At 36.2% G+C, this 19257-nt stretch overlaps 1 protein-coding gene across 1 annotated transcript; it reads left to right on the forward strand.

Annotated features, from left to right (window-relative positions):
• The first annotated feature begins 968 nt into the window (after positions 1-968).
• tmem222b (transmembrane protein 222b) lies at positions 969-18981 on the forward strand. Its single transcript, XM_084422810.1, has 6 exons — positions 969-1176; positions 4860-4944; positions 10043-10074; positions 10377-10476; positions 10695-10825; positions 18472-18981. The coding sequence occupies exons 1-6, from the start codon at positions 1058-1060 to the stop codon at positions 18557-18559; spliced, it is 555 nt and encodes a 184-aa protein (XP_084278936.1). The 5' UTR covers positions 969-1057; the 3' UTR covers positions 18560-18981.
• Positions 18982-19257: the final 276 nt, after the last annotated feature.

The following is a 19257-nucleotide window of genomic DNA, read 5'->3' on the forward strand; positions in this document are numbered from 1 at the left end:
GGGGCCAGTGAGGAGGACATATGGATGCAGAGCATTCCCATGAGCCTCTCTTCTCCTCTAGCCCGAGTACAGATGGATCCTCTTACAATGCAATCCATATACAGCACTGAGGGAAAACTTGAGGTTAATTGATCTATAGCTTACAAAAGGATCAGATACTGCAAATGCTAAAGTTTAAGTGGGCTATATTGAATTTAAATATTCACAGTTAAACACATCCAAAGAAATAGATGCTTCTAGTAAGTAATCAAACATTTTTCACACAGTAAATTGTGTTCAGGGCTGTTAGAATTGAGCTTCTCTCATATATCATCATATCTCTCTTTATTAAAGTGAATTCATAACAAGATAACACAATTAGTGCTACTCGCATTGGTGATTTTTTTACATTTTTATTATGTATGGAAGATTCATTCACAAAATGAAGTGCAAACAAACCAACTCTGAAAAAAAACCTTTTTTATTATTTTTTTATTATTGTTGGTTTAACTTAAAAAAAAAAGTAAGTTACCTGGTTGCCATAAAATTGTGTTCATTGAAATTAAAAAATGTAAGTTGATACAACAAAATAATCTGAACCACATTAATTATCTAAGCTGATTTGACAAAAGATAAAAAGTTGTGATAACAAATAATGAAAAATACAATTAAAGAAGCAATTCAAAATATTATACATTTTTATTTATAGTTCATAATTTGGCAACAGTATTAATGTTTCATTTATCTTCTAATTTATCTTGATAAATGTGGCCAATGTTTTATTTTATATTCTTTTTGTATTGATGTAATAAATAGCCTACAGGCTACATAGCCAACATAACGTGATGCTCAGATAGGCTACTAAGCCACACTTTGTCAAATTACTTATTTTACTGTATATTAGGTCCTCCCATAATGGTTAGTAGGCTACTTGAAGTGTTTTCACTTGATATTTGCCATAGATAAAGTGTGTGGTCTGCAGTGGCCGAAGGGATCCCGGAAACGCGCCGCGCGTGTCGCCAGCGCGCCGCAGCTTCCAGGAAGCGGAACGAATGAAGTTCATTTCTCACAGCTGGTGATGGCGGATGCTGTCGAAATAGAGACCATGAAGAATTATAACATAGCGTTTGAGAGGATAGACCCGAGCATAAGCCGCTATCCCTACTGTATTGTATGGACGCCAATCCCCGTGTTATCGTGAGTGATTCTCGCCTCCACTGTTGCTTTTGCTTCATGTTAATGTTTTGAAAGCGATTCAGTCCCGTATAAAAGAGGTTTGTGTTTATAATGGATGCATTACACACCAAACATTACACCAGCAAGCGTCATTGAGCAATTGCGCTGTGGACTGATCTGTTGATTTGGCAGCGGTCCGCTGCGTCGCGTAGCGTAGCGTTGACAGCAGTGTAAATCGTGTGTTGTTAAACATTAACTGATTTGGCATTTGAACTATAGTTTTCCTGACAAGAAAAACATGCTCGCTGTTTTTAAACGAGTAGATGAAATAAAAATTTTGCTCCAAACATGCAATTCTTCCCCGGAACACAAAATTCAAATTCGAACACCGGAGCACACGTTCTTGGAAGTATTTAAAAAAAAATGATCACACTCTTTGAATTTGAAACAATAAGAGTGAATGGGGACTGGCGCTATTGTGAGTGGATGGAGACTGGAGCTTCTCCAAAAATGACAAAAAGTAGTAGTCCATACAACTCATGCTTGAGATTGTTATTTGTTAAAATAGTATGTGTTTGTAATAAAAGTATGGAGTGTGAAGGTCAAAAAAAAAAAAAAAAAAATCATTTAGTGCTTCAGTGATTAGCCTACATATTTTTTGTATAGGCCAACCTGTAAGTTAGCATTGCACTGACTTTCTCAGCAAAAACCTAATAGGATTTTTTTTTGATTTTACAGAAATAAGTTCTGTGACCAACAAAAGGTGAAAGGCAAAAGTTTTTTTTATTTTTTTATCATAATAAGCTAATGATCAATCAATAATGAAACTTTTATGAATAAATACATTCTGCAGAAGTAAAAAGCTAAACAAACTACACCACGGTTGTAGACTTAAAAGTCACCACCATTAAGCTTCCATCAACTCTTTCAATCTTTATAAAAAAAAAAAAATTATAAATAAAAATCTCTCCAAAAAAATAATTTGCAGCACTCTATTTAACAAACCTGCTGTAATACACCTTTAAGCTGTCTTTTTGAATGTACCAGGGTTCCTGTGGAAAACCTGAAAATAAGAAGACATGTTTACATTGAGATTTCCAAGCCTGCAAAAGTAATGGAAATTTCAAAAATCCCTAAACCTCATGGAAATTTCAGTAAATATTTAATTGGCTAAAATCAACATTTTTAACTTATAATTTGTATATTTCTTTTATAATTAGATTTTTCTGTTCGCAATGCTTCATGCTCATGGGATTGTAGTTCTTTCCATCACTATAACCAATAAGTATGGAAGCTTGTTTCCGCCACAGTGTACACAATTCTGACCTTTTTTTTTTCTCACAACTGCGCTTTTATATCTCTTTATAACTCATGATTTCGAGTTGACTTTATTTCTCAGAATTGTGAGGCATAAACTCACAATTGCGAGTTATAAAGAGATAGAAACTCTTTTTTTGTGTAAAATCAAATGAGATTTTACACTTTTGGTCAGCTTCTGTCTTTTGTTTGTCAGATAACAAAGAGATTACAGTGTTTTTTCTTCTCCGTACAGAAAAGTAGTGTAGAAGTACCATGGTACAGTGATGTATCAGATGGTCATACCATGCCTTTTACATAATATGGCGCTGAATGATTACCATATTGAAGTATTGTGGTATTTACACCTGGGTATTTTAAAGAATACCATAGTAATACCTTGATAAGTGCAGTACCATGGTGTATTTTAATACTTTTTTATTTGTTTCAAATGGTTCATATTATTTTAAAGTGTTTGGACACCATTTTGTAATGCATATCTCAGTAATTCGATAACATGCATTATAATTTATGACCATTAGTTGCAAAGACGACACCTTTGCTGAATCTTTAATGCATTGGTCTGGATGGAACTTAAGTTCACTAACATCAACAGGAGGCACCCATTATGTTCTTATCTGGGATCAGAATCCAAACTCCTAATAATCATATTTGCTGAGATTACACTGATTACAGCTGATATTAGTCCTGTCCCCTGGTGTCTTCCACTGCAGATTATCTCAGTGTGAGAGTTCCTTGCCTCATGTTTTGTTTGTCTCCTGTATTTGGGTCAGCGGCTTGCTCTGTAGGACACTCTGTGATAAATATGCACATGGACAGGATCGTATCTGGGGTGCCGGCGTATACCCTACTCCACTTCAGAAACTCCACTGGGGCTGTTTTATCCTGGATATTCATACCGTTATTCACATAACACCCCGGAGAACCTTTTTTTAATTACTTTGATAGGAATTTTGGTCTAGTGTCAAATCCTCTTCCTTATCTGGTTGTCCTTTGGATTGCAGGTTCTGTTGCCCTGCTTGTTTGAATTCCAAAGCAACATGAATATGAATCAGCAGGGGAAGCTGGATTTTGGCCAGTTGTATGATATTGAAAAGGGCACTCTCCAGCATCAAGCCTTGCGCTCACTTAGCTGTCTTCCCAAAACACACACAAGTATATGTGTAATTCCACCCCTTGTGAACAATTTCAGTTTTTTTTTTATAGGCAATTTCCTTTTTTTATTTTTGCTCTTGCCATGCAAGTCTTGTAGCACCCCTAAGGGGTTTATTTTGCGTCATGCCAACGTTTAATGTCCCTGACATCAGGAACAGCTTACAAAATTACATGGGGTATTACTGATGCTTTTTATGTTTAAAAATAAAATGTGAAAATATATTGAGATTGTTAACCACAGACCGTAAGTCTTTTTGTACCACTTAATTAAAATTCTTAACCTTAGTCTTAAATTCTTCTTTATTAAATATGAGAAGAAAGAAAGAACAGAAAGAACAGCAGTCATCACAGACACTGCAAAAAAATGTGCAATGCAAGAATTTTGTTTAGATTTTTTTGTTCATTTTTCATAAGTTTATTTTATTAGACCCCATGAAATTCACCATTTGTTTGATTGACAGGCGATCTGACCAATCATAACTCCGAATCTTTTGTCCAACAAACAAACCTGACAGGAGAGTGGACTTAAACTTGAAAAATGGTGTGTATTGACGTCTTTCCGAGGTTGAAAAAAACATACCTTCTGATGTTCATTCATGTTTATTTCGTGCTATAGCTAGTGGGAAGAGATGATCGGTTCGTGCCGCTTGAACTGAGCTGCTACAGCGATCTGTCACGACACATTAAAGAGCCACAAAACTGTAGAAGCAATTAAGTAAATTACAAAAAATTTGAAGGCATCCGCGAAAACTACTAAAAACACTGTGATATGCATGTCAAGCCAGCAGATGGCGATGTCACTGTGTAAAGTAACACTATGCGCCTACATTGGGGTATCGGTTTCAAAAACGTGCACTTTGAAACCCGTTTTAAAAAGTTTGTGTTTTCAGGCCCCGAAAACGCCTTCGTTGTGTGAATGATCTAAAACCCATAAAAGGATCTCCGTTTTTACAGTTGAAAACGTTGTTGTGTAAGCAGCCCCTAATTAGTGTTGAGGTCTCTATATTTTTTTTTAACCTAAATTAAATAAAATATAAATATTTAAATAAAATATAAAAATTAAAAAGAAAAATAATATAGTTATGAAAAACCAAAAAATGATTAAAATGCAAATAAATATAAGCATTTACCATTTTTCTTCCTGTGGGGCAAAAAACGTTTTTCCAATAAAACAGAATGCAACGTGTTTTCATTGCTTTCATTTATCCCATTGTTTGTTTTTACCCTTTCAGATGGCTTTTTCCATTCATTGGCCATATGGGCATCTGCACTTCCACTGGAGTGATCCGTGATTTTGCAGGTCCATACTTTGTCTCAGTAAGTACGTTTACATGCACGGTTTGTCTGTCCAAGAATACATGAGAAAGTGCATGATTGGATATTTTAAATACAAGTTGCACATCACCTGTTTCAGAGAAAGCGCACAATGCCAGTTCTATTTTCCAATTAACAGGAATGAATGCAGGACAATGCCTAGATATAATAACATGATCTAAGGTCTGTCTGTCCGACTTTTTTGTTCAAGCCTCTCGAAAAATTACAAGAATTTTTACTAAATACAAAATACAAGAAATTACTAAAATAGTCCTAATAAAATGAAAAATTTCTTTTATCGGTTAACATTAGAAAGATAGAAATATCGTTTGTTGTTTGTCTGTTGTAAGCTTTTTAGATGCACATTCTTAAGGCCCAAGTATTAATTTTCCGCGTTCTACTTCGTTCTGTCTTGTCCGCACAGCTTTCATAGTATGCGGTTGGACGTGTTCAACACATGCGCAGTACAATTGCTTTTTATACTCTACCAGACGTCGGAGGGCAGCAGAGTCGTGTTATTTATAGGATATTCGCTCGGAAGAAAAGTAGCGGATCTGCGGATTTCATGCAAAGTTTAGAAAATATGATGGAGCCTTCTCAATATGCATAAAAAAATATGCTGCTTTGTTTACTGTTTTGTATCGCTCTTTGTATAAATATACTTTGGGTTTTAGAGGGATAGGCCTAGTTCACCCCAAAATTTAAATTTTGTCATCAACCCATGTTGTTGACTTCTGTTCATCTTCAGAACATAAATGAAGATATTTTTAATATTCTTTTGAAAGTCCTCCGGAACGCGATTGGGCTAGTTTTGGCCATGATTGGGCTATTTTTTATTTGTTGTGCAGACCTGGCAACCCTGAATAATTAACCCTTCCTCAATGACCACTGATTGTTGTGACAGTAGTCATCATGGTCAAATTGAATTTAAAGTATTTCCGAAAAGAGTATGCCGTTAAATTGAGAAGTTCCTGCAGGAAAACACCTGCATGTCTTTGAGCTTCAATGAACATGTTTGCCATCACCTTTTCACAAGTGGAGAGAGAGCGCATGCCTACGGTTGCCAGATTGCATAAATTTAGTATAAAATTGGGAAAATTTCCAAGTTGTGCAGGTTTAAATCTCTCACTAGATGGTTTGGATCTCTTTCAGTTTGGCAACAATGAGCTTGTTCGAAGCCCTTGGAGGCTTGTTACTGCTGTGTTATAAATGACCTGTGTAGACTGTGTAGACTTTGCTCCTGTCTGACCTCAACAATGTCAAATAACCTTTTGTTGACATATAAAGGCCTTATAAAGTTCGTTCCTGGTTTCAGCGAAGAAAGATAAAGGTCTCTATAATTTGCTGCAAAATTCCGTTCATAAGTGGATCGTTTTAGCTTCCACTAGAAATCACTGGAAAGTTCAATATTTGCCACCAGCTTCCTCAGTGCCCCTGTACAAGCACATCCTGTTATTTCCAACTGAAAAATCTATACCTGTGCAAAAAAAAAGGTGCAGAGCAGAGGAGGAATCCTGTCTGTAATAGGACATGTGGTGAAAGCTACACCTCAATCCTTCTGCTCCGTGGGCTTTCTGTCCTGATAATTGCAATGTTCTCGGCCGCTTCCAGAGTCCTGGATTCTTCTTGTTAAAAAAATACATGATAGTATCTTAGAGTTCACAGTCAGGGCAACTCTATCTCATAATACACTTAGTATTAAATGGAACCACAAAAGAGATCCAGCCGCTTGTTCATAAGAATCCTGAACTAATTTGGACTAGCTGTTCAAACAAAAGTTAAATTTATCATAGTACAAAAGCGGTTCTCTTCAGATTTGGACATTTATCCTTTAAGCAGATCTCTGTCAGAAAGGAGCAAAAGTGAAATATCTTGGGTAGAGCAAGGCCGGTAACATGAGAGGATGTGGTTATTTGACCTGCGGTGATACGGGCCAGCGCACATTGAAGTGCACTACAATCTGCTGCACTTAACTCCGCTTGTGGCTGACAGGGACTAAAACACGTCTAGCATGTGGAATGAGCGGGAGAAGTGGGTTGAGCTTAGTTCACAGTGAGTTCACAAGAGTTTTAGAAATTCCTAAACTGATTATTAAGTTTTAGAAGATTATGTATATGACGCTTGCACATTTTGCCACAGTTAGGTGTTTTAGGTTGTTGCTAAGACATTGCTTTGTTGTTGCTTGTGTCTTTTACCGCATTGCTATTTGGTTTTTAGGGTGTTGATCTATATCAAAAGAGCGCACACTGCAAAAAATCAATAATAGGATAGTTTTCTCAAAAATTAACATTAAGTCAAAATGTATTTATCTCCATGTCGTTTCAAACCTATATGACTTTTATTTTCTTCAGTGAAGCATAAAAGTAGATATCTTGTTCCATAGTTTTTTTGTCTATGCCAATGATCACCAAAACTGTTTGGTTACCAACAATTTTTTTTTTTTTGATTTAAAAAAAGAAACGTATACATGGATGAATCATTCACAATAAGATCTATATGCATTTAGAAAATGTGACCCTGGACCACAAAACCAGTCACACGGGTCACAATTGTGAAATTGAGATGTATACGTCATATGAAAGCTGAATAAATAAGCTTTCCATTGATGTATGGTTTGTTAGGATAGGACAATATTTGAACATCTGGAATCTGAGGGTGCCAAAAAATCGAAACATTGAGAAAATCGCCTTTAAAGTTGTCCATTTATGTTCACGATTGTGCTGCATTCACTCACAAAAATAAATGTTTTATATATTTATGGTAGGACATTTACAAAATATCTTCATGGAACATGATCTTTACTTAATATCCTAATGATTTTGGCATAAAAGAAAAATCTATAATTTTGACCCATACAATGTATTGTTGGCTATTGCCACAAATAGCCTTGTGACTGGTTTTGTGGTCCTGGGTCACAAATAGGGTGAATTTTAAATTCATGCTGATTTTAAGTAAGTTTGACTTTCCAGTTCCTTCTTTTCCGAGAGCTTCCTCTGCTCTGATTGGTCAGATGTCTCAGTCTGTTGTGATTGGTCTACCACTTACATCGAGTGTCGGAAACGAAACACCCATTACCATATCTGAATTTCAGTTCCGGAGGCTTCCTCAGCATTTGTATACACAGTGATACGTACTGTAACGATGGAGTCGGTTTTTACCGTATCAATTCGAGCGCAAGTATTCATCCTTAGGAAGCGCAAGTGGATTTGCTTTTTCAGCGCAGAAAAACACGTCTTCTCAACATGTCAACAACGCAAACCAAACTCTTCCAGCTACAACTACAGTGTTTGAGGGCGGGTCAAATGTTGTTCACGAGCAGCCAATGAAGGCCACAGGCGGGTAATAACTTGTTAGTTTGCAACAAGTAAAACTGGAATTACTGACGACTTGTTTCGGTAGTTCAGAGACAACTGCTGCATCCAAAATCGAATACTTCTTTACTATATAGTATGCGAAAAACAGTTCGCCAAAAGAGTAGTATGTCTGAATACGTATTTGAAAAATACCCGGATGACCTACTTCTTCCACCGAGGTTCTGAAGTGCTCAAACAATGGACACTTTACTATCCCATAAGGCCACAGGAGGGGATTTATGGAAGTGAAGCGACGCAACTGGTGCTGGTAGGTCACGTGCCAGGAACAACATGGCGGATTTAGTATGTCCAAATTTCTACCCATATTCATAGTATACAGAACATACTTTTTAAACTGTCGCAAAATAAATTCAAATGTAGTACCTATACTCAGTATGCAAATTTGGACGCAGCGAATATCTTTTTGTCGTCCACTTTGGTCTTTAAAACTTTGCAGACATTTTACATTCACAAACGGCTATATTACACACTACATGAAAGGTTAAATTCGAAAAAGCATAATAGGGGCACTTTAAATATACTTAATACAAGATAAATATGCTTGAGAAGGAACACTGCCTAATATATTAAGATTATTATTTTTTTTTCATAGAATTGTATCTATACTGTATGTATCTTCAATTTAATTTTGTCTTTCTGTACTGGATTTAAAGAATTTTTACTTGTTTTAAGTGTAAACGAGAGAAAAAATCATCCAGTGCAGTAAGACAAAATATTATTGTATTAAAATAAAATAAAAATAGATTAAAAAAATCGAAATTTCTAAGTCCAAAATGTCCAATGAACTTTGACAAAGCAATGTTTAAAACCCTAATATTTCATTGTTACTTTAGATGCTGTTGTATTGTGTAGTGCCGTTTAAAGTGTGTAATAGATTTGAATGGACTGAAATAGACTTTGTTACAGTTGCTATTGAAGGGGCTTTTGTTGCCATTGGTCTTGTGGTGCTGTCAGGCAATTAGTGCTGTCATCATGATGTCAGCTGCAGCTCTGCAGTCATTAGTCACATGGCCTGGCAGAGAATTGAGCTGCCATGAGCAAAGATGGCTGATTTCAATAAACATGCTTGAGTTGAGTGTCATGCTAACGGATAGCTCCAGGTAATATAAATCTCACTGGAATACTGGATCCCACTGGGAGAAGTGTGATATCTGATATCTGTCAGGAAAGAGGGATATGTATGGAACTTTGTTTCTGTCACAGAATAAAAAAATAAGGTAATTGGGACTTTTTATCTCACAATTCACTGTCACTGTTTATATATATATATATCTTTTTTTTTTATTATTATTATTTTTCTCAGAATTGCGTTTATTCATTGCAATTCAGACATTCTTTATCAGAATTGTTTGATATAAACTTAAATTTGCCAAATCTTGCCATTCTAAATTTCATATCTTGCAATACTGACTTTTATACTTTTATATACAATACTGAGTTAATTTCTCAAAATTCTGACTTTTTTCCTAAGAATTGTGAGACATGGACTCATCATACAAAAAAAGTATGAATTATGAGATATAAACTCACAATTTTGAGATTAAAAGTCGTTAACTTTTTTCAAAAAAAATTTTTTTTATCCATGGTGGGAACAAGCTTCCATACATAATGTTATGATTTTTTATTTTTTATAAAGCACGCACACCTAGGCTTTGGGTTTTTTTGTTGTTAGGTGTCACATTGTACACACATACAGAGTTTAACAGTCTATTTTGCTGCTCTTGCAGGAAGACAACATGGCGTTTGGAAGACCAACAAAGTGAGTCAATGTTGCTGTGTTGAGTTGGTCAGCATACTCAAAACATTACTTTTCTGTTTTTGTTGGGAATCAACCTACGAATGGCTTACTACTAGTTCCCTCTGTATATTAAGCTGGAAAGAAAGAAAGTATTTATGATCCAAGAAATTACACATCACTTTTAAGGTCCTCCAAAAGTGGTTATAAAAGAAATGACTTGGCTTTTTCAACAGCATTGTGGGGTTAGGCTTTTCCTGATACATGTGCTTCATTATACATACTGGCCATGTATTTGCTGCAGTATTTATCTGTTTTATTCCCAGGTACTGGATGTTAGATGTAAGTAAAGTGCATGCCAGTAGTGGATCTAACACCTGGGACACAGCAGTTCACAATGCATCAGAAGAGTATAAACAGAGAATGGTAATATGTGTTTCTTCCCTATTTCGCATTAAAAGTGTTGAAATCCATATTGTACAGTAATGACCTACAGTCAGAAAATCAAATACAGTAAATGTTCCTTTGCAATTTTATGTTAATATCCTATGTAACAGTTTATTAGTGGGGAAAACAATTCTTTGAGCATCCATTCAGAAAAACTGCTGTTTATATCCTGACATTTATCTCTGCTTTCCCTCCAGCACAACCTTTGTTGTGACAACTGTCACTCACATGTTGCCATGGCACTGAACTTGATGCAATATGACAACAGCACCTCATGGAATATGGTGAATCTCTGCCTACTGTCACTCATTCATGGCAAACACGTCAGGTGAGATTAATAGAGCTGTGAACATTCACACTGTTGCTTTCAAATATATGTTTGTGGATGTGTTTGTGCTTTGATCAGATTTCTACATTCGAAAATCTTTTGTTTGGTTTGTGCAACTTTACAAATAGGTTTTCAAATTGATGCTGTCCAGATTAGGATACTTAGGAGACTGCCAAATTACAAGCTACACATTATTATACCTGACTAGACTCAAGTTATGACAAGTTATCCTTTTTAAAAAGTAGTTAGCTACTCACCAGGCTACTAAATGTAAGTGCACTGCCTTTCGAAAGTTTGGGGTCATTATTTTTTTTAAATTAACTAATACTTTTATTCAGCAAGGACGCATTAAATTGATCAAAAGTGACAGTAAAGACTGTTACAAATGTCTTATAGTGTTACAGAAGATTTATTTCAAATAAATGCTGTTCTTTTAAACTTTCTATTCATCAAAGAATCCCCCCCCCCCCCCCCCCCCAAACATTAATGATAATAAGAAATGTTTCTTGAGCAGCAAATCAACATATTTCTCTGAAGGATCATGTAGCACAGAGGACAGGAGTAATGATGCTGAAAATTCAGCTTTGCCATTTCACAATATTACTTTTTGTGCTGTATTTTGATCGAATAAATGCAGCCTTGGTGAGCATAAAAGACTTTTAAAAAATCTTACCGACCCCAAACTTTGAACGCTTGTGCAGTAGATAATTACACTGAACGTAATTAGATGGGGAAATGTCTTTTCTAAAGTATAACTATCAGATAACTATATGCATAACTATATGCCTTCTTTTTTTTTTAGAGCAGTATTTATCTGCCTCAAAAACACTGATTATATCACTCATAATCACTGATGATAATGGCTTTTTTTTTTTTTTTACTTTTACTGCAATATGAGCAGCACTACACAGTGTAGACTGGATGTAAGCTCAAAACTTTGTGATAAATGTCCTCATTTGAACTAGTAATTCTTTTCAAAAAAGGAACCTACAGACCTAAAGTAGAGCACCACTGCAGTGTATTTTATCATTTCAACTCTAAGTTTAGATGTAGTATGTTTTAATAGAGATGATGAGGTGCACCTCATAGCAACCTTGAGTTGAATATGCAACAAACATGAACGGATATTTTGAATATGTTCATTCCATGGATTACAGGGATTCTTGTAGTTGTCAAGCAGATCTTGAGGTCTGATTATTATTACTGACTGTGTCAACAGATGTGAGGATATGAGGTCTTAAGGCCCTGATATACTCATGGCGAAGTTCTTTTTCGTTCTTCGCTTGGGGGTAAAAAGAAGTTTTAAATACGTGAGCAGCGATATACTATTAATGAACATCCCAATGTCGCCCACACTACTAAGTATGGTGCTTAGATGAATGATAATATGTGCTGCTCGCTTTCCACTCAATAACAACAACAACAACAACAACAAAAATTACAACAAAATGTATGTGGTTAGAAAACAGTAGTTAAGAAAGCATCTGATCATATTAATGTGGATATGTTTGCATCTGCTCTGCAATTCGGCACTCCAGTCATGTCATGTTTATGCATATACCATTATACCATGGTCTGTCTGAATATTTGATTCTGATTGGTTGGAAGGTTTGCAACAAAACTGTTTAATACACAGGTAGTTCCAGTCAGTTTAATCACTGTTCTGTATTAATGCATTGCTTTCATTGAAGCCCACACACACACACACACACACACACACACACACACACACACACACACACACACACATCACTCGCACACAGAAATTGCGCAGCTCACACATATATTCATGAAAGAGCACAGAAAATTATCACCGCTGCCCCGTAACTTTGATTAATAAAGTTCATTAGTGTATTTGTATCTGTTTTTGAAGTAATTAAACTCACAACATTATTGTTAGTAGAGAGAAACGCTACAGATACAGGTAATTCACACAAGCCTCTCTCTCTCTCTCTCTCTCTCTCTCTCTCTCTCTCTCTCGATAATTAATTCATATAAATGCTTTCAAATAAATGTAATCTTACTGCACTAGTTTATCTCTGTGTCTGATTTAAAGAGGCAGTATGCTACATCTAACAGGCCGTAACTGACAAAAATAACTGTCATTTTTACCCTACCCTTTTAAAAACTTTTGATCTGACTCAGCATGTACATGGACCCACACACAATCGTGGACAAACTCTAGATTTACTTATCAGTAAGGGTCTAAACATTTCATCGATTGTTATTAAGGATGTAGCACTGTCTGATCATTTCTGTATTTTCTTTGATATATTGATCTCTCCTGCCACTGAAGCGAGATCTGTGTCTGTCAAGAAGAGATGCTTAAATGAGAACACTAGTGTACTATTTATGAAGGCTATATCCTTAACACCAAGCATATCTGCAGACTCTGTTGATTTTCTCCTTGATTCTTTTAACTCAAAAGTTAAAAGTGTAATTGATGATATTGCTCCTGTTAAAGTCAGGAAGAAGAGTGGCAGACAAAAAGCACCTTGGAGAAACTCAACAGCAGTGCAAAATATGAAAAGACAATGCAGAAAAGCAGAGCGCATGTGGCGGAAGACAAAACTTGTAATCCATTATAACATCTACAAAGACAGCCTTCATGCTTTCAATATGGAACTAGGCAAAGCTAGACAGACTTTCTTCTCAAATATTATAAACAGCAATTTAAACAACACACGCACTCTTTTTGCTACTGTAGAGAGACTGACAAACCCCCCAAGCCAGATTCCCAGTGAAATGCTCTCAGACAACAAGTGCAGTGAGTTTGCTTCCTTCTTCTCTGAGAAAATCAATAATATCAGAAAGGTGATCAGCACATCCTTGAGTTACGCTGGGGTCAGACAGATCAATCCACCTGAGAAAGTAGTAACTTTGTCTGATTTCAAAGAAATTGATGGCAAAATTTTGGAAGAAACCGTACAGCACCTTAAAACATCAACCTGCGCTCTTGACACACTTCCCACATCTTTTTTCAAAAGTGTGTTAAACAGTCTAGAAGCAGATCTTCTAGAAGTGGTAAATGCCTTACTTCTCTCTGGGAGTTTTCCAAACTCCCTGAAAACTGCAGTTGTCAAGCCCCTCCTGAAAAAGAGCAATCTGGATAAGACCATATTAAGCAACTATAGACCGATTTCAAATCTTCCTTTCATAGGCAAGATCATTGAAAAAGTTGTCTTCAATCAGCTGAACAAATTCTTATGCACGAATGGATACTTTGACAATTTTCAATCTGGTTTCCGACCGCACCACAGCACAGAGACAGCACTCATAAAGATAATAAACGATATTCTCTTAAATACTGATTCAGGCAAATTATCAGTGCTGGTACTACTCGACCTCAGTGCTGCATTTGACACTGTCGATCATAACATACTTCTGGACAGGCTGGAAAACTGGGTGGGGCTTTCTGGGATAGTCCTAAAATGGTTCAGGTCATACTTAGATGGGAGAGGTTATTATGTGAGTATAGGAGATCATAAGTCTGAGTGGACATCCATGACATGCAGAGTCCCTCAAGACTCAATTCTTGCGCCACTCCTGTTCAACCTGTATGCTCCCAATGAGCCAAATAATGAGAAAGAACCAAATTGCTTACCACAGCTATGCAGACGACACATCTTACTTAGCCCTATCGCCTAACGATTACAGCCCCATTGACTTCCTGTGCCAATGCATTGATGAAGTTAACAGTTGGATGTGTCAAAATTTTCTTCAGTTAAACAAAGACAAAACTGAAGTCATTGCTTTTGGAAACAAAGATGAAGTTCTCAAGGTGAACGCATACCTTCACTCTAGGGGTCAAACAACTAAACATCAAGTCAGGAATCTTGGTGTGACACTAGAGTCAGACCTTAGTTTCAGTAGTCATGTCAAAGCAATAACTAAATCAGCATACTATCATCTGAAAAATATTGCAAGAATTAGATGCTTTGTTTCCAGACAAGACTTAGAAAAACTTGTGCATGCTTTCATCACCAGCAGAGTGGATTATTGTAATGGACTCCTCACTGGCCTTCCCAAAAAGACCATAAGACAGTTGCAGCTCATACAGAACGCTGCTGCCAGGATTCTGAGCAGAACCAGAAAATATGAACACATCACACCAGTCCTCAGGTTTTTACATTGGCTCCCAGTTAAATTTAGGATTGATTTTAAAGTATTATTACCGGTATATAAATCATTCAATGGCCTAGGACCTCAATACATTGCAGATATGCTCACTGAATATAAACCCAACAGATCACTCAGATCATTAGGATCATATCAGCTAGAAATACCAAGTGGTCACTCTAAGCATGGCGAGTCCGCTTTTAGCTATTATGCCAGCCGCAGCTGTAACCAGCTTCCAGAAGAGATCAGATGTGCTCCTACAGTAGTCACATTCAAATCCAGACTCAAAACACATCTGTTTAGCTGTGCATTTACTGAATGAGCACTGTGCCACTGTTCGTCCGACTGTTTGTACTGTATTTTATTTTATTTTTCTAAACTGTTTTAATTATTCTTATTTCTTTTTATTATTTTAATTTCTTCTATGTAAAGCACTTTGAATTGCCATTGTGTATGAAATGTGCTATATAAATAAACTTGCCTTGCCTTGCCTTGCCTTCCGGTCAAATATTGTGCTGCAAACATCAATAATGAATGACCATGGTATAAGCGGGTTTATTTACGGAAAGCTGTGTATTAAACCACTTAAATGTACTCCACTTCGCATTGGGTGGTTCTTTGACTCTACGTCGTGCATTAAAATGGTTTAATGCACAGATAGCCATTGATTATCCATTACTTATACAATAGATCGCCTTAAAGCAAGCAGCTTTACAGTATTAAACATGAACAAACAGACAGACAGACTTATTGTCACTTTCAATTAGAATTACAAATTCAATTTCTATAATAAAGCAGATCTCAATCGTCCTCATGTTTTTACTCATGTCGTGAACAGAAGAAATGAACTGGAGAATTGCAGAACCTCAGAGCACACCTACATAATCGCCTCAAGCCAATGGTAGTTTGAAGGTGTTTGAGCTGGAGCAAACATTTCCAGAAATTTCGAACTTCGTGCAGGCTTCGTGTTTGCCTGATTTTGTTTGAAATGACGCCACACCAGTTCATTCTTTGATTTCGGTTTAGGTATATCTAGGCCTTTAGCCTTTCAGATGTCACTTGATTCTAGATTCATGATTCAAGTGAGGTCATAAAAAATAAAGTGCATCATTAGTAGAATGCGCCACATGCTTCTGCTATATGCTATGCTAGAATGAAGAGTTTTTTAACTTTTCATTGTTTGTATCACTCCTCCAGTATATATGTGTTTGTGGCCATTTTATATCCTAAATTCAACTTTAAATCCTATCTGCTGCAGGATTGCATAATTATAGGACTGAGATTGGACCCAGTGCTCTGTTTTGGGTGTCAGCTAAAAAGATTTCTACATGGCACCTGAAGCTGTCCACTCAAGTCTAATAAGGGATTGTTTCAGACACAACATTTTTTTTTTTTTTTGCAGCCTACTGTTTGCTTTCTGAGAACACAATGCATGTGCATTGGCCCCAAGGGACTGAGAGGGAATCACGCAAGGATAGACTGTCATGGCGTCTCTCACTGGCACCCAGGTGTAATTGAAAGCGTTGCGTTGAGTGCATGTTTCTCCTGGCCAAAAGTGTTCAGTGTGCATCCATCACTGTTTATTATGAGAATTCTACTGTCAGTCACTAAAAGGAACTGCCGGTATGAACTCATGATGCAGCTATTTTGTCCTCCAACTTGGGGAAGCACATTGTTGTGGTTGCATCAGAATATAGAGTAATTGGAAGTCAGACAGAGCCAGAATTTCGACTATCAGCATGAAGTCTGGTCCACTTTGCAACATATTCTAATTTTTCAGCATATTCTAGTCTTATATTGTTAAATTAACAAATGGTGTATGTGCTGTTTAGGGGAATGTAATGTGATATCACAGTAATCATTTACCATTTATCATCACATTGTTTTATATGTGATTTAATAGTGTTTGCTTAAGGCAAGCATCACCCTTGTGAAAAAAGTGTGCTTAATTGTATTGAATGTGCACTTGTAGTCTTAAATCTTAAAAGTATATATATAAAAAGGACTGGCAGATAATATATTAATGAAATAACAGTTAAGCATACTTGAATTTTACCTTAAACTTCCATGACTGTTTCTTAACACACACTGGATTAGACTTTTAAAAAGTGCACTTTCTACTAAAATCTAGTATTTTTTTAATAATATTTTGTTGTACTTTAAAGTACACTTATTTTGATGTATTTACTAACATACTAAAAAACTTGTAAAGTGCTTTAATATAATTTTTTCTGTAGTGTGTTATTGAATATTACTTTTAAAGTTAAAATATTTTTAACTTTAAGTGCTAAATTGCAACTAAATATGTAATTATTGATTTTAAAAAAATGGCTTACATGTTTTAGAAGAAATAACATTAAACTATATTTTAGCTTACCATAAATGCTTGTCAGCACATTTTAAATAACTCAAAAACAAGGTGCTGAGTGATTAAGAACAACAAAGAACAATAACTATAAAGATAACGATATAGAGGAACGATATAGTTGGGGTCACTTTCAGAAAGATTTTTTTCCCAATGATAAAACACGACAGCCAATCAGAATCCATTCGAATTTAAGGGCTCGTGCATTTAAAATGGTAGACGTTGCAGAGGTCCAGAAAAATCTCTCACTGTTTGACAAGTTAAACCCCCTTTTCAAAGATACTTTAAAGAAAATGGATATATGGAAAACAATCGGTCATACTCTCTGAATTAATGTTGAAAAGTATTAACGAGATGCGATCAAGTAGCAAACAGGGTAGCCTAACATAAAATTACCTCAGGTATCCAGCAATTTCGACAACATTATCTTGCTTCCTTTGAAGTTGCAGTGAAAAAGACTAGCCGTTGTTTTTATTCCACTATATTGACTACGTCAGCTAAATTCACTGTTAGATTAGATCGATTACACTAGCTAGATTCACTTGAAAATGCTGAGGACATCTGCTGGTTAAAGCTTAGAATAAACAGACCGTTATCGTTCATTGGTGTGGACGCAAATATAGTTTTCGTTATAGTTATCTTTATAGTTATTGGTGTGCATGTTTATACGGTAATCTGCAGGCAGCGCAAAAAGACAGGCTTTTTTAGGTGTTTTTTATTTAGTGAGTCTTCAGCATTATCCACCTTTCAATCAAATAACACCAAAGCCTGTTATTTTCTTAAGAAAATATTTGTGAACTTCTTAAGAATTTATCAAGAATTGCACTTAGGAAGATTCTTACAAACTTCTTTTGAATTTATCTTAACTTTCTTGGCTGATTTCCGTGAATCCGGACCCAGAATATTACAGAGACTTTGGGGTGGGTAACCACCTACAACCAGTCAGAACACCTTCTTAACTGCATAGCAACCACCAACAGCACATCAATGCCTTGGCAACCTACGAATCATTCAGAAACCACCCGGAACACCTTCGCGTCATGGCGACACGTTTTGCACAGACAAACACCACTAGCATACGAAAACGTTTCTTTTGCGCTTGACATGATGTCTCGCTTCCTGTGTCCCTCTCACTGACATTTTTTGTTCTGTCTTTCTACAGTTGCATTGGCTTGCTGAAGACCTGGCTTCCGTTCTGCATCTTAACCAGCGTCATCCTGGCTGTTGCCCTGTCTCTAAACCTGCGATGACCGAGCAGGATCAGATAGAGGTGGGGCGGCTCAGGGTGAGTGGGCACAATATCCGGTGCCCATCGGGGACACATATCTTCAGCTTAATGGGGACTCCAATGAATGTCAACTTGAAGTCCGGCTCTTCAATGGGTTCAGGAGCTACACGTCAAACATCAAATGCTAGACCTCTTTGTCGTAGGGTAGAGACAGCACATACACCATGGCTTCAGTGTCTTGTGGTGATGTAAGAAACGCTATTCTCAAAAATCTGTCTTCCAAAGGCATGACTTTGGTGTCTCTCTTGAGGGTTATGGTGCTCATTCATTGTTTGGTTAGATTTTGATCTCCAAACTATAACTGCTGTTTAGGAAAAGTAACACTATTACTTATATTGTCTTGTATACATTGTCTTATATTTTAAATATAACTTGAATATTTCTAAGGATGCTATGTTCTTTCTGAGAACATAGTTTATTGCAAAATCAGTGCATTATATATTGAGATATAAGTTACTGGAAGATGGATTTCCCTTCTTACCATGCATATGAAAGCTTATTTTAATTAGCACTTTTAATATTGTTTTTATTTAAGAACACACTTTGTCATTTTATTGGCAAGGCTAACCATCAACAAATATCAAATATAGCTTTTGCTTTTAATATTTTAGATTGGCATGCTTTAAAATGTAATTGTTTTATATATATGTGTGTGTGTGT

The sequence above is a fragment of the Rutilus rutilus genome (assembly GCF_951802725.1).
Source record: "Rutilus rutilus genome assembly, chromosome: 11".
Classification (NCBI taxonomy): Eukaryota; Metazoa; Chordata; class Actinopteri; order Cypriniformes; family Leuciscidae; genus Rutilus; species Rutilus rutilus.

Coding starts and splice junctions, on each gene's coding strand:
- tmem222b (XM_084422810.1), top strand. CDS start 1,058: ATGGCGGATGCTGTCGAAATAGAGACCATGAAGAATTATAACATAGCG. Junction 4,945..10,042: donor CAGGTCCATACTTTGTCTCA/GTAAGTACGTTT, acceptor CTGCTCTTGCAG/GAAGACAACATGGCGTTTGG. Junction 10,477..10,694: donor AAGAGTATAAACAGAGAATG/GTAATATGTGTT, acceptor CTTTCCCTCCAG/CACAACCTTTGTTGTGACAA.